Source organism: Martes martes, assembly GCF_963455335.1.
Source record: "Martes martes genome assembly, chromosome: 7".
NCBI lineage: Eukaryota > Metazoa > Chordata > Mammalia > Carnivora > Mustelidae > Martes > Martes martes.
This window is the reverse complement of record NC_137894.1, coordinates 111420193-111437385: the sequence shown is the minus strand read 5'-3', so window position 1 is coordinate 111437385 and position 17193 is coordinate 111420193. Positions and strand designations below refer to the sequence as shown.

Here is a 17193-nt window from a genome sequence, read left to right as displayed (position 1 = left end):
TTAGTTGGGAATTTGAAAGGTGATTTCTTTCTTTTTTTTTATTTGAGGGGATGAACAATCATGTAGAACCTGTGACATTGACCTCATTACATTCATGGTATTCTATGCATTCTAAATGTGAAGCCAGTTCCAAAGGTCAAGACATAGCCAGCAGATTATAATTACATTTAAAGAAGAAATAGTAGGTATTCAATATATACTTATTGAATGACCAAATATAAGAAAAATAAGAATAATAAATTACAAGAGGAAGGTCTTGTATTCTATTTCCTGCATTAAAGCTTTGTATCTTATAGGTACATAAGAATAATAAATTACAAGAGGAAGGTCTTGTATTCTATTTCCTGCATTAAAGCTTTGTATCTTATAGGTACATCTAAATCCTCTCATAAGATAAAACCAAAAACTATATCATCAGTCTGAACCAGGTAAATATATACTGTGAAAATACAAGGCTATTATTGCATGCCATGCAGAGCTGATGACTTTTAATAACTCCTGAACAGCAGAAAGCATGGTATTTAAGAAAAAAACAATTTTCTGACACTCATTTGGAAACTTTATGACTTAAGGCAAGATATGTAACCTCTTTGAGATCAGTTTCCTGGTTTATAAAATCAGGATGACCCTAATATCTTCTCTAAACAGCTTGTGTGAAGACTAATTGAAATAAGATCAATGAGATGTCAAACACAGAGCTTGTCATAAAGTAAAAGAATTGTAATTTTTACAAAAGGGCAATCAACTACATGGAGTAATATTTGCTGAGTAGTATCAGTCAGGTAAGGTTAGAAATTATCTTGTTCTTGAATAACTCATGGATAGACTCATTTTTGAACATGGCTTATTTTTCTGTCTTATGAATGACACAGAAGATAGTGATGTGAAATTGATAAAGCCAGTGTGCTATATATTGGGTACTGGAGAATTATTCCTTTAGTACTAAGGTCAGTGAAGATGGTATAAATGTTAGGGAAGAAGAGATTGAGTCATGGAAAGTTTGGCTACCTCCACTGATGCTATAAAATAAAAAATACAGTTAACCAACAATCCCATCAAGAGGCTTCCATATGAAAAATTGAAATATCAGGACATTTATTGAAATTCTAATTATTAAGACTCATAGTCTAAAATTTTACAAAACAATTGTTCACAAATTTAAGATGAAGTAGAAAAAATTATGAAGGTTATTCTGCCTGAAGTGTTATAATGAATATTAGATTCCCTAAGCCATTCTTCATGGTCTTATTGGTCTTTATAGCATCGTAAATTAAACATAAATACCACTTATGAAGTCCACAGAGATGTGTCATTGGGAATATAAAAACCCTACCACAAATGACAAAAAGAGAAACACATTTTTTGACAAATAAATAAAGCTAAAGTGTCACAATGAAAGTAACAAATCCAGATAAAGCCAGAGTTCATTTAAGAGCTGAGTGCTATGGAGCAAATGCTACAGCATACACAATCCCATCCCCCCAGAAGCCAGTTCCACATTCCAACCTGAGAACCCTCCTGCATACATGCTGTCACAGAGAAAAGTAATACCCTGATAGATGCTGTAGACTGTGATTGAAGATGATGCCAATGGTAGACTTCTTATACACTCTCATGGAAAATGGAGAATTGCCTGGATGAAGTGTCAGAAAGAAATGGGTTATATATTTTTACACTGGGAATCATAATTCTGGGGAATTAAGAAAAGACCTATGGAAAATGTGGTGATGAGATGATATTAACCTTATCTCTCAAAAGTCTGCTAATATCGCAAGTAATTTATTTGCTTTTCATTACTTTCTTTTCCCTACAGATATGTATTTCAAGAAGAAATTAATTCTCTACAAAATCAATTTTAACAGAAAAAAATCTAAAACAGCTGTAACTTGCAAAGGAAAAAATTAAAGAAGATGGCTGTAATACTCTTTATTCAATACATTCAACCTTGTGAAGCCAGTGGTTTGATCAAGCTATTCCTTCTAAAGTCAAAAGATGTTATCCTGCCTGTGGTTCTGCATACACTACCTGGTACTTTAGATAGTGCCATGACATTTTTGAGATATTTCTGCAATCAGAATGAAGCTAACAATACTGAATATGTGTAGAAATATGTTTTGTCTGGAAAAAATTAGGATCTTAAAATTCACAGGATATTACTTTTATTTATAGCCATATTTTGAGGCACAAATACTCTTTTCTCTTAGTTACTCAACAGTGCCCCCCTGCTTTGGAAAGTAGATTTAAAGTATATTCAAAATCTGTTAATATTTCAATGAATCTGTTTCACAAAAACAGAAACAGATATGCTATGGTTTTACACAGTAAGAATAAGAAATTAGGCCCTTAAAAAGGCAAAAAACATAGTTCAAATGTCATATAAAATAGTTTGTTAAAAGAACATGAATCTCATTTGTGATTATAAAATTAATCTTCCAGACTACAAGAACCTTATACAAATACGAGTATCACTTAAGAAAACTATTTTCCCAAGTGACCTAATCAGTTTTTTAAAAAGGAATGAGTCTTCCCTTTTACATAAAAACAGGGGAATCATATTAACTTTTCATTTAATTGCCAATTTGGGATGCTGTATCTATGGTTAATGGGACAAGACTGTCACTAATTCATTGTACATCTTCAGCTACCAGAGAGACCTATACAGGCCTATAAACCAGAATCTTTGTCTTTAGCCAATATTTAATGACAAATTACCTGGCTCAAAGGAATTTTTATGGAATTAAAGTGGTGGTAACACTCAAGTTGACTATTCAGACTTTAACCATTTCAACATGATACAGTGACTGCCTTCTCCCTCCAAAGTTACTCAGAAAACAGTACAGTATAAAAACATAGAAAATTCCTTCCAAAACTGCTAACTTTCCCCCTTTGGTACCCTTATCCCTTTCAGCCAAGTGCAAAGTGCAAGGCAAAATAAATTAAGGCAAAAGGAAAATAAAATAAGAAAAATGGTGAGGGCGAGCATGTTGTTGACCATGTAAGATAACACGTGCAAAGTATACCTCAGATACACTATAGGTAGATGAGCACGAGGGAAGCCGAGCCTGGTTTTGCAGTGGGGAAAAGAAAACACTGTTAAAGAGGAAATGATAGCATAGTAAGGGTCTCAGAAGATTAGATGGCTCCATCACCAACACATTTGCCAGATAACATGACAGCCTTATAAGCAGACACCTGAGTTTGAAATCTCAAGGTTCAAGATATTGGAGGAGAACCTTGTGATTAAAAAAAAAATACCTAGCTTAAAAAAAAAAAAACCATCCATGACAGAGATGACTCCCTCTGATCAGATCTGGTATGATCTTGCTGAGGAGATGCTCATTAAGGTTAATCGGAAAGTAGAACACTAATCATTTTTCTCCTGTAGTACTACACTGATCTTCATTGGTTTAGGAACACTAGAAAACTACATGTGAGGTTATTTATAAGATGAGAGCTCTACTGTACATCTTCATCTTGCTTTTTAAAGAGGGCACCAAAGCCAGCTCAGTGTTCTGATTCTGACGTCCTATTCCTATTACTTCATTCACAGTACTACTGACCCTTCATATATATATATACATATATGTATATATACATATATATACATATATGTATATATATGTATACATATATATACATATATGTATATATACATATACGTGTGTCTGTGTATATATACACATACATATACATACTCATATATGCACATGCATGTATATATGATACATTAATGTATATATCAAAACACCATAAAAGGCAAAAATTGAAACACAAAACTCTTGTCCAAATCTATCTTTTATCAGAATGCTTTACTGATTTTTTTTAAAACAGCTGTTTTATACTCAAAAACATGTTTAATCTTCATGCTTTGAGTTGATAATTTTCTGTCCTATTATTACTTTATAGATTGTCACACTGCCATGTTCAATTCTCCGGCCTCTTCTTTCATTAGGTTGTTAATAATACCAGATGAGTTAAATTTTTAAGTATGCATTCTCTAGTTACAAATTCTTTATGAAGTTACAAAATGCAAAGGTAGGGTGGGGGAAATGAAGATATAGAAGATGGCACAGTGGAGGAATCAGAAATGCCCTTATTATCTGATTTGTTCAATTATATTTCTACCACCGAGCACAGCAAATTGTTGTAGGTGCTCAGTAAGTGTTTAATGAATAAATGAATATGCAAACTCTTTTTCTTCTATATTTAAAAAACTGAACTGTGTGAACTAATGTTGAGAAGATTTTATATTTACTATCACAAAGATCTGTGATAAAATGTTATCACTGCTACTTAATAGGTTACTTTGAGGTATTTCCTAAAATATGGTAAATTCTATACATACTAAGAAATTAAAATTCTTTTCCAACTATATACACATCTAATTTTCTTCAGCAAGGTGTTAGTTCTAAGAAAACTTTGCTATACACGTTTGTTCTGTCTCTGTATATCCATAAAACTGAAAAACTAGTTTGAGTTTTATCTTTTTTCCCTCATCACTTTTCCATTTTCTGTTATTAGGGAAATTTACTTGCCAAGGAGATCTTTTATTAGTACCTTATTTTTGTATTAAAGTCAATTCTGAGAATGGCAATTCTGCAATAAGCATTAAACATCTCACATTGTGTGTCATTTCCACTTCTGTGATGTCTTAGCTACTAAAGGAGATTTTGTATTAGATGAGATTTTTTTTGTTCTAAAAACAGATAGATTTTTGTTATTCAGTAGAAGTGAAATCTCAGAATTGTATTAACATGCAAGTTAAGCAAATTCTAACAAAGTGAAAGGTAGCAAAATTAGCCTGTTTTCCAAACAGATAATACTAAAGTTGATTTACTGTCATCTTCATCATTACTGTAGTCTGGTAATATTTATAATACATCATCTACCAAGATACTCAGGATGATACATAATTATTGTAAACTAAAGAGTAAACAAATGCATATTATTAATATGAGCAAGTGCCAAAACATCAAACAAGGAAGACTTATTAGGAAGCTCAAGTAATCTACAAAAGACTCTAAAATTTGCCTGAGAAAGTAGAGTATATAGACAAACTGATGTTTACTCATTTAAAAGCTACTGAATGCTTATTTGCTGTTCTTCCTTACTTTAATCAGGTTTGGCTGATTCAATGCAGATGGCTTTTAGATATTCAAGTGCTGTTAAGATAAGACATATTGGTTGATCCTGTCAGGGTGTCTTTGCCAGTTGTACAAAATTTCCTGTAGACGGAATGATTTCTTGGTGCAGTTACGTATGAAAAATCAAAAGGTGGTCTTATCTTTAATAAGATATATTGAAGCAATAAACAGAAAAATGTGGTGTGCAGCAAAAATACTCTTAAAATACATTTTTTAAAAGTTTGAGAGAACAAGATTGAAACTTATCTTTTTACCCTAAATCTCTGTAGGGGTGCTCCTCAACAAAGAGTAATTTATAATCTATACTTTATGTATATGGCAGTTCTATATTTGAAGGGTTTAATGTTAATCCCATGGTGGGTTTACTTTGTGTGTGTGTGTGTATGATAAAACAATGGCAAACAGATGACTAAAAATGTAAAGATAGAAGATTTCAGGGTATTAACTCTTTGAGACATAAGCTTCCAGGCAGAATAATCTGAAACCATCCCCCCCCAAATCATCAGCTTTCTTTTCCTCGAGCTCTAAAATGAAGATAATTTTACAGAGTCTCTATTGTAATCACTTCTCTTTTACTGTCATTTTGACACACTAGCTTGTTACAGCAGGTTTCAGCAAACTTCTTCTGTAAATAGATTGTAAACATTTCTGACTTTGCATGCCATATGGTCTTTACTGTAAGTGTTCATCTTTACTTTTGTAGTGCAAAAGCAACCATACATTATATGCAAATGAATGAATGTGGCTGTGTTTCAATAAAACTTTATTTTTGGACACTGAAATTTGAATTTCATGTGCTTTTTACCTTCTGTGAAATGACATTCTTTAGGTCACCCCCATCATTTAAAAATGCAAAAATCATTCCTAGCTTGTGGCCCACAAAAGAGAAACAGGATTTGGCCCAGGAGATTTAGTTTGCTGACCCCAGAGTTATAGCATTAATTTGATGAATATAAAAAAGCAAAAAAAAAAGCCCCAAAACACTTCATCAGAAATATAAGAACAGTTGTTCAGAACTAAGACTGCAATGAAAATGCTGATCTTAAAAAAAATCTATAAAATCACAACTATCTAATCCATTATTTATATTGATCCCATTTCATATTAGTCTTATTTCAGCATTCGGAAAATTGTTAAACATTTAAAAATCATTCTTTAAAACACATTACTTTCTGACTTGATTCAGATATTTTTCTTAAACTTATTAAAAACATATTTTAAGTGATAACTCTTCCCTTAACTTCTTCTACTTCAAATAACACATCCTTTTATTTTATGTTATCATAGTAAGTACTTATAACTATCACATTCCTTTTACTTCATTGCCTAATTCCTAGTTTGCTTATGTGCCAATAGTCTGTTTTCATAAGTCATCTTCCCTTTTATTCTTTGTCAAAGCCTTTAAAAAATTAACATATTTGGTTACCCAAAACCTATTTGTATATGTTTGTAGCTGAATAGAAATTTACTATCACACTACATAGACTAAATGAAAACATAAAATTTGCAGCTTTGTGGCATTTTTACTCCTCTCCTTTCTTTTCTTTCTACTTGTCTTTATTTCTTGAGCATTTATGTTCTTTTTCTCTGAATATTTCAACACTCAAACTTTCCAGGGCCCCATCACTCTTTAATTGGCTTCAAGTTTGTAAACTTACCTTGATTTATATTATCTAAATAAGGTATTAGTTTGTATTATGCTTTTCAATTCCAATGTTTACACGTTTTTCAATCTTAAGCCTAACTTTTAATATTCTTCTGACTAGATTCATGTATTTGATTATTTTTTTTCAATTTAAATTCAATTGGCCAACATATAATACATCATTAATTTCAGATGTAGAGTTCAGTAATTCATCAGTTGCATATAATACCCAGTGCTCATTACATCACCTGTCCTCCTTAATGGCCGTCACCCAGTTACCTCATCCCCCAACCCGCCACTCTTCCAGCAACCCTAATTTTGTTTCCTACAATTAAGAGTCTGTCATGGTTTGTCTCCCTCTATGATTTCTTCCCATTCAGTTTTCCCTCCCTCCTCCTATGATCCTCTGTGCTATTTCTTACATTCTAAATATGAGTGAAACCAGATGATAATTGTCATCCTCTGATTGACTTATTTTACTCAGCATAATACCCTCCAGTTCCATCCAGGTCGATGTAAAGGGTAAGATTTCATACTTTTTGATGGCTGAGTAATATTCCATTGTGGAGATTTAAAAAAAAATCTATCTCATACCTTCTTAAATGTAAAGATAATTTTTTCCTTTATGTGGTGTTATTTTCTAGTCATTATTGTCAATACATTATTAGTCTAAGGATTTGTAGTAACTTTTGAAGTCATTAAATTAGGCAAACTCTGCTTATAAGATAATAATTTGTAAAGGCACAAGATGACAGTTTTGTTATTAAAATTACTAAAAACTCATTTGGGGTTCCGAATACTTCTGCTTTGTACCATGTATAGAAAATGATGATACATTCTTAATTTATAATTCAAGAATCTGACATATCCTACTTTTTGCTATAAAAGTGCCAATATAGCATAAAGTATATTTTCATATGAAAAATACATAAAGTTTATTATTATTCCAAAAATTATATATTAGAATATTCTGCTTTATATCACTGATTATCAGTAATAATTAAGGATGCAGGATTCTTTTCTCTCTAAAGAATAATATATCATATAGATGATACCCATTTCAGTATTAGTGATTTAATTAAATCCTTATCCCAGACATTTGAATGATGTCTCATTTTCCAACTATTAAATAAAACACTTAAGTGCAAACATGGTTTTTAATCTTTCATCTTATTGAACTATTTAGAAATGTTTCAATGAATTAAAAGACACTCACATACTTACTCTTGTATATAGATGCCTACAATAAATTTTTGCAAAATAGAATGGTCATTATATGCCAATTCATCTCATTTTAGAAACAAAATCTGTTTATATAGCTTATGGAACTGAGAATAACTTTATTCTGCTTCTAAGCAAAAACTTAACATGAAAGGGTTATTTTAAGGCATTCTGGGGTAATGGGAATTAAAAGGAAAGGGAGAAACTGAACACTCAGATAAATATTTGATATGCATCTCCTTTAAGCTGAACTCTCTACCAAAGATACAATTTGCCTTTTGATAGTTTTCCTCCCCATACATTTCTAGTTAAAGGGAATCTTAGAATGATTTACCTAATATTCAAAAAAAGATACTCAGAACAAAGTGTGACCCAGCAAAATGAAATAAAAGATGAAGACATTGGGGTTACTACTTATTACATATTGTACCATGCAGTACAGGTGTTAAAAAAAGAAACTGAAAAGTGGCATGTATATAACTTAATCTTTGAAGCACAAAACTTTTAATCCTAATCTAACATAAATCCCTTCCATATAGACCTTAAGAAGTCTTAACTTTCTAATTTTGTTTTGATAGGGAAAAAAACCCACCATCACTTCTCATGGTTGGTTACAGAGAGTATGACACGAAATAAATTTACTAATATTGTCAGAATCTCTTTAGGGCTTTCTAGAATAATATTTAGGTATGTTTAGACTGATTTAATCATAAAATTCATACTAATCTTCTTTTTAAGATAGTGGAATAATTCTGGGAGTGATTATGGTTGATCTTTCAAATTCTGTAAGAATATTCGTAGAAAAGAAGGACTGGTTCACAAGAAAACGGAAAAGCAAGACACTTGCATTAATTGCAATCAGAATTTAATGATTAATACTATAAAAACAACTTTGGACTTGAGTAATCAGAAGTTTAATATAGCGATATAAGTAACTATGTATGGTACATAATTAAAAACAATCTGAGAAGCCAGAGAATTATTGTATTACTACTATTGGTTATTCTACTCTTTATAACAAAACTATTATAGCAATATGAATTAAAGGTATGGCAATAATCTTGGGAGAAGTAAATCCAGGCTAGGATTGATAGAAACTTTTAAAAAGCCCCAAGAATGGAATGTCAGAGCTAAACAGAGTGAGAAATTATTTACTGTAATAATTTTGCTTTTCTTCTGCAATATTTATACCATATACCATTTTAGAGATTTTATTTCCATTTCTCTTGAAAAGATATATTCAGGAGAAGGACGAAGCATTCTGAGTCTGAGCTCTATAGGTCACAAAAAATATGATTGTTAGTATTGCCTATCTGACACATGTACAGTATTGAGTGGCTATAAGGTATTGTTCTCCTTCAAAGTGTTGTCTTGGGTAAATTAGCCTTTATCTCAAGTATTTATAAGATGTTATATGACATTGAAGATGCTTACTGCCTAATTTTTTTAAACAAAGGAATCTTATAGCTATTCCCAAAGATTTTGAGTTAAGAGAAGTCTATTAACTCAGAAAAATGTGTCTATTTGCTAGATTATCTATGATGATACTCTAACACTGATCATTTTCCTTGACAAATGGAATTGAATCATCAAGGCTCTATCACTTGGATCTAGCCAATAATTTATAGTCCTGCTGACAAATCCGACAAGAGGCAGAAGACACGGTCAATGGAAAAGCTCCAAGTGAAGTCTCATGAAAACATTCTCAGAAAATTAAATAATTGTGTAAGAAACACAGATTTTGAAAAGAAAATTTTTATTTTGCACTGGAGCCATAAAGTTATTAAATCAACTGCAATGCTAGTGTGGCTTAAGTGTCCTCTTTCCTGCCAATTTAATCTTTATTTCATAAATGTGAGCATGAAGCTAGGAAAGAAAGAGATAGGGAGAAAAGAGACAGAAAGTAAAAAAGATGGAGATGAGAGGACAAACCAATCAGATTTGGAATTACCAGTCAGCAGAAGTTTAGGAAAAAAAAAATCACCGAGTGAAATCGTACATTTACTCTGAGAGAGTATCCTTTCACATTGCCTTCTAGGTGATCTCTGAGCTCCTCCAGCTTTCGATGGAGCTACATGTAAACATCAGAAAATGAATTGAAAAAGCAACTTGTTCTCTTTTCCATTTTCTTTTTTCCTTTTAAAAATAAGATCATAGCATTATACATTTCTCACTGCCTTTGGCAAACATTTCAAAACATCAAAGATCTTTGTGTAACACAAGAATACATGCTCAATAAACCTATGACTAGGAAGCCAACTTTTAATTACAGCATCATTTCTCCCCAAAGTGTTGGAGAAAATAAATACTATAACTATCTTTATAATCTCCTAGAGATTCACTTTAAAATTTTCTATTTGGTACATTATGGAGTAAAAATATTTAGAAATTATGAGATTTGCTTTACCCAAACACACTTTTTGATTTAAAGCTGAAACCATATTAAACTGATTAAACCCTAACATGTATCTTTGATCTTATACATATATATGTGTGTATATATAATATATATATACTTAAAAATAATAAACATACAATTTTAAGTTAAAGCTCTATACAGCCAAAAGCTGAACTTAAAGATAATTAAACACATGCGCACTTGCACACACAATCGTTTATAGCAGATGGTGCTGCACCTATGGATGCCATTTTATCTTTATTTTACTATCAATAATTTCTAAAAAGTTATCTCACAGTTCATTTTTTCATTTGAATCTGGCTCATAATCCATACTCTAAACAATAATGGACTTAAAGACAAAGGTAAAATATGATACCTCACAAGTAGACAGTGAGGAATGCTACTGATATGTCACTGGGATACATAAACTTATATTTTTCTGACTGAATCATTTTAACTTGCCTTGATTTTGAAAGAGGCATATAATCAACACTTCCCATCCCCTCTCATTATTCTTAGTGAAAAAACATTAAAAACAAAACGAAACAAAAATGCTACCCAGTATACAGCAGTGTTAGAGAACAGAGAAGATGGCTTGTCTGGAATAAAGGACACAAACATACAGACACACCTTCATCCATGTGCACTCATGGGCGTGCACACACACACAAATAAATAAACAACAACAAAAAAGTAAAATTAAGAAGGCAGAAGAGGCAAGGAGAGGAAGGAGTGCAAAAATTAGTGCTTTATAAATTGTTAAATGGAAATAAATAGGAGGTGTATAAAATTTTGAATTGACTTAATAATAGCCCTCAAGGTAGTTAATGAATTTTGGGATATCCCAATGCAGTGAACTGTCATTTTGTTTAACAGTTACTATCGCTGTTAGGACAAATGGGATTGAGATATAAGTAGTAGTTAATCTGGGGGGAAATTCTTCTGCATATTTTTAAAATTCAGCAAATTTTCTAACTTGCATTTAAGGTGGCAGCATTAAAAGTGATCAATGGCTATGTCTGTGTTTCTAAAGGGTGATGACTGGCTTACCTTTTCATTGTCATTGAATGTTAGAGTATCGAGTGCCCAAGATATATTGACCAAATAGATATTTAACAACTAGCAAATGGGACCATTATATCAGAAATCCTTAAGTTGTGTATTAGCAGATGACATACACAAATGGGCAAACATTTCAATATATGTTGGTTTCCATTGATTATTATATCAATTTTTTAACTTAAAAAAAAAAAACAAATCAAAGGAGCTTAAAAGTCCTCAAATACTATTAGGTATATGTGAGCCCATTATACCAGCATCATATAAAATTCTTTTTCTAATTCTTAAGATTTTATATATGTATACACACACACATCTATATGTGTATATATGTATATAAAATACATGTTACTAACTCATAGTAATTATTTTTTCTGGAGTGAACTACAAATGGTAATGACACTAACATAACATTTAGTTACTTTTTATAAAAAAAGCAAAAAGGGGAGATAATATTCTGAAAATAAATATTAGTTCTCTGTGTAACAGGAACTTAACACATAGTCAGTGACATCAATCAGAGGAACGGTTTACTCTAGAACCCCAAATTATAGGCACCTGTAATGAGACAATTGCCCTTTCTCTTGTTTGTGGTGCCATTCAAAGCTAGTTATTTGGCATCTTGCCTTCAGCTGGTTGCTCTATGTGTAGCTGAAACAAACAACAACAAAAAAATATGACCCAACAGCCAATAAAAATATTAAAATAAAAAAAAATGGGATGGTGAAAAATGGAAAAAGCCCCCTTCCTCCCACCACCCTCCAAAAAGGAAGAAGTGTAGGCTATAGACGAAATCTTGCCAAAAAATGTTAGAAACATATTTACTTTGAGGGATCCAACTCTACTAGCAACTCCTTTGCTTTCATCCGGTCGTCTAATTTGCTACAATGAGGGAAGATGGGTAAAAAAGACAGAATAAAGAAAAAGTGAACTTAAAAATTTTTCTACACATTAGTAAGTAAAACATGCAAAAACATCATTTGACTCTTTGAGGAATCTCTTAGGAAGCCAAGGAGTTAACTAACCCAGAGGCTATATGACATGCTCTGCAAATAGGCTGGTCACTAGAATTGTCTTTATTATAGCATTATTCCTGAGATTAGGAAATGGGGACTTACTTTTGGTTATCTTAGGGATTTCTGATGTAGCAGTATCTGGAGTAGTGTTACATTTGCGTTTGGTTTGCGAAGAACACAGAATTACAAATATATCTATGCAGAGAACATTGTCTCTTTAAGTGTTACAGTGTCTATTCTGTTGTAATATCAGAAAACATCAACGGTATGACTAAAACATGAGTGTTCTCTTAGAGGAAAGATCAGTTCTCACAAGCATCATTCTTGAAAGGTGACAGAGTGAAGTTCCTCTGCTTGTTGACCCAAGCACTGAGGTTGTTCAGCTGTCACTGAGATTCCCAATTAAACAATTGTGCTGCCCAACCAGAAAATTTTAATGCCAGACCAATGTTAAATACATTCACTCCCTCAAAACTTTCTTTTATTTCAGTTGAATTTTCCTCTTGGGTAAGATAGGGGAAACTAATAGTGGAACTACTATTTTAAAACCTGGTTTCACATCACTATATAAAAGAGAAACGGAAGAGTCTCAACACAAAGTGTTTTATTAGATGAGATACAAATTAGAATTTTTTCTTTTTTTTGCTTTTTCATAGAGCTATAATAAGAACTAATACTTGGTTAGAGAGGAAGACAAACAAAAAAAGGTAGGGAAGAAGGGTGAGGAAGCTTCAGACCAAGCGCTTTTATGCCATGGGTCCTACACATGAAAAATGATGGTTTCCATTCAGACCAACATAGGTCAAGTTACCTGTGATGGTCCTGTTTTTTTTTTTTTAAGACAGTAGAGGAAGCATCAATGTGATAATGTGATGCCAGGTTCCAAGTGTTAAAATCCTCAGGAAAAATAAGAAACCTGACCATGCTACAAAATTACATTTCCTAGAGACAGGGTATAGATTGTCTTACCCCTTTTAGGATCTCTCTGATAGCATATGGAGATTGCTTAGGAATAATACTGAGAAAAATGAATTTTTATTTTGAAAAAAAAAAAGCATCTTGGTATATAAGAATTATGTCAACTTTTGGTTTTACTTGATAAAGTTTTTATTAATTCTTCAGCACTAGCTAAATGTTATACCCAAGAGATAATCACCAATTCTTATTCTTCTTAGTCAATACTTCTTAGTCTAATACTAATTAGAATAGCAACACTATAAGAGAGGGCTTCTGAATGGGCAGTGAACTTATAATATCTACTCTTTCTCTTGTGCTATTTTCTTTGATCTTAGAGAACATCTTTATATCAAAACAATTTCCCATTTTAAGTGGAGACTCACAATATCTTGATTATAAAGATAAAGTAGGTAATTTCCTATTAAAAATATAGTCTAATGCCTCATGCTCCTTTCTGAGAACTTTTAGAAACTGAAGATTTTCAGAATTGTTAACAAGTGAACACCATTTTCTATATTGTCTTTTATTTCCAGATGAGTTAAAATTACACAAATTCCAGCAACATGAGGTATCTTCTTGAAGGTTATTTGTTAATGACAAATCTAGGAAAAACATCCACAGTTCCTGCCTTCGAGTTTATAGTTGTATTCCCTCTATAGGTCTGGAAATAAATGGGTTGGAAAAAAATTGATGCTTATAAGATGTATATGTATATGTGTCTCTGTCTTGTGTGTTTATCTGTCTCTCCATCAGTGGAAGATATTTAATGTTATTGTATTTATTTATGGGAAAATTTTTTCCCTGAACCATTTCAGTTCCAAATGCAAGTGCAAATACAGAAACTTAATGAGTTATAAGAGTCACCCGTTAACTCTAAATGTGAAAAATAGACTATAATACCAATTTATTTTTATTTTTATTATTTTTTAAAATAATGCCAACTTAAAGATGTTGGGAACAGAAAGCTCATCTGTCCAATGGTTGACATCAATTTTCTGTATATAAATCTGACTTTGTAAATTTGAAACTGTCATAAGAAACGACTTTCAAAAACCATGTGGTTGTTATCAAAGCCAGAAGTGGCTGTAATTCAACTGTTATGTGATTTTTTTGTGGTCCCTGAATCAGGTGTAGTAGCTAATATTGAAAAACTTCAGAAAGAATTCAAAAAAGATTTGTCTCATAAATTAAATATGAAAACTAGAGAAAAGTAACTTCAATAGATTTTAGTTTAATACTCTCATTTATTCTAGTCAACCCTTAATCATCACTTATGATGGAATAGTATAAATAAAAGAAATTCATAACTAACCCAAATGCCTGATTATTTTTCTTTGATAAGAAGTTAAAAGCAATCACAAAAGATTAGTATTTGGATTAGATAAATTACTTTACTCTTCATGATAATTATTATATCTTACATCATTAGCTAATTTTATCCATATTTGTCTATGAGGTTAAACATTTTGCATCAGTAACTAAGAGATGCCTTTATCACATATAGGATTATTGCAATATAAATGAAGTTTGAGAATTGGATGTAAAGAATTGTAAGGATTATGACTGGTTGAGATTATTAGTTTATGAAGTTTGAAAATTAAAATGTTGCAAAAACAAAAAATGTTATCATTAATGTTTTTCTACTCTGAAGAAAACATTTTATAAGTATTTCATTGTGATTTCAAAAGGCATAAGTCAGAGGGTCAAAAAATTTCAATTTTTATTCAGCCTGTCAGCTATAATATATTTAACAAAATATCTATTAAAAATAATCTGAAAATATTGCAATGTATTACCTCTTTTGCAACCTCCTGGAAATCTTTTGTCAGAGATTAATTACAGAGGAATCTATCCTCAAGGATTAATTACCAGGATGTAGCCTATAAAGCAGTGAAATGACTCTGCTATATTTATTTACCTTTTTTATAAGAGCTTGAATTCTAGAAATATCCTGCAACAAAAGAAACTGCCTGGATGCTAATACAATATGGGTTGTTCATTACCTTTGATTTAGAACAATTCTCCAAATCCAAACTCACTATAAAATCATTTCCACTGTTAACAAGGTAGAAAATTATCCATCTTAAAAAAAAAAAAAAAAAAAAAAAGAAAAAGAAAACTATTGCATCTCACCCTCACTTCCCCTGCCAATAAATAGTTGTAAATATTATATCTGTATTAAAGGAAATGTAGATTTTGGAGTAGAAAGCCAACTTTATATTAATTTTCAAAATAAAATATAAAAGTTGAAAGAAATTTTAGGCTTGTAAAAGCCACATTAAGTTAGGTGCCTACATCACTGGGTGCATGTATTCACACTTCTCTTTAGTTATTATAGATTTGTGAAAAAATCTGAGAAGAGACTGTATATTTTTTGTATTTGAACTTAGGTCTAGACAGGTTCAGGGGCTTTCTAGAGACATATCAATAAAAAAATGCTCAGTACTATTAAATTCTCTCTCAGGTCTTTTCATTAAACTTTAAGCTCTCATATATGGAATGACTAAGGTAGATTTCCTCTTTCTTTCATGATATATTTTATATTCATTTGAATTAAAATGGCACAGATTAAGCAAACATTTTTCCTTGCCTTTTTTGCCTTATTAACTGAATTACTTTATTTTTAGAATTACCTATAATTTATATTCAGAACTACCCTGGCAGACAAATATTTCTAATCCTATTTTATTATGCTACTTTTTTTTTTTAAGATTTTATTTATTTATTTGACAGACAGAGATCACAAGTAGGCAGAGAGGCAGGCAGAGAGAGAGGGGGAAGCAAGCTCCCTGCTGAGCAGAGAGCCCGATGATGCGGGGCTCAATGACAGAACCCTGGGATCATGACCTCAGCAGAAGGCAGAGGCTTTAACCCACTGAGCCACCCAGGCACCCCTATGCTACTGTTTTCTTAACTATGGGTATCAATGAGAGTAAAGAAAACTTTTTTCTTAGAAATTGTTTATCTTTTAACCAATACCACTCAATATATATTGGTACAACTACAGATTGTTTCTTATAGTTATGATTTGGAGGAGATTTTTAAAAATCTCCTTTGAAAATTAAAATGTTGCAAAACAAATTTTATCACTAGTAATTTTTCTACCCTGAAGAAAACATTTTATAAGTATTACATTGTGATTTCAAAAGAGGGTCAAAAACATTTCAACTTTCTATTCAGCCTGTCAGCTAGAATATATTTAACAGAATAGAATATATTTAACAAAATAGTTACTAAAAACAATCTGAAAATATTGCAGTGTATTGCCTCAGAGCTCAAAATTTAAACATACTCTTGAAAATAAATACTTTTGGGATCTGGTTAATATTTTAATTAACTATATTTCATCTCTTTCAAAACAACTGTTGCTTCATCATAAACCAACTGTTTCATTTGTGACTTATTAAGGCAAAGTAAAAAAGAGGGAAGGAAGAAATGAAAGTAAGATAAGTGACAATTATATGTCAAAGAAAAATAAATAATGCATTTCTGGAGAAAAGCAATATGATTATAAACTAAACCAACAAAAGAATAGAGAAGACCAAGGAAAGAGTTGAAAAGGTTAACGAGGAAGAGAAGTCAAAATCAGAATCTTGTTAGCAAGTCACAGATCCAACAACCTACCTCTTCCTGACAAAAAATTTTTATCCTTAGGAAATACTTCTTATTTAAGGATCTTATTTCTCATGATATATTAACATTTGAAATTATTTATCATTTATTATGGATTTAATTTTGATCTTTAAGTTTC

General features: G+C 31.4%; 1 protein-coding gene across 4 annotated transcripts in view; it reads right to left on the bottom strand.

The window, feature by feature from the left end:
* The window catches only part of GPHN (gephyrin), a 661506-nt gene that overhangs the window by 173678 nt on the left and 470635 nt on the right, over positions 1 to 17193 (bottom strand). For 2 of the 4 annotated variants that reach the window (XM_080807345.1, XM_080807347.1), the window contains one exon: positions 12295 to 12351. The exons of the other annotated variants lie outside the window; for them this stretch is intronic. In XM_080807345.1, the coding sequence (XP_080663471.1) occupies positions 12295 to 12351 (57 nt within the window). The remainder of the gene's footprint in view (positions 1 to 12294; positions 12352 to 17193) is intronic. 4 annotated transcript variants of the gene reach the window in all.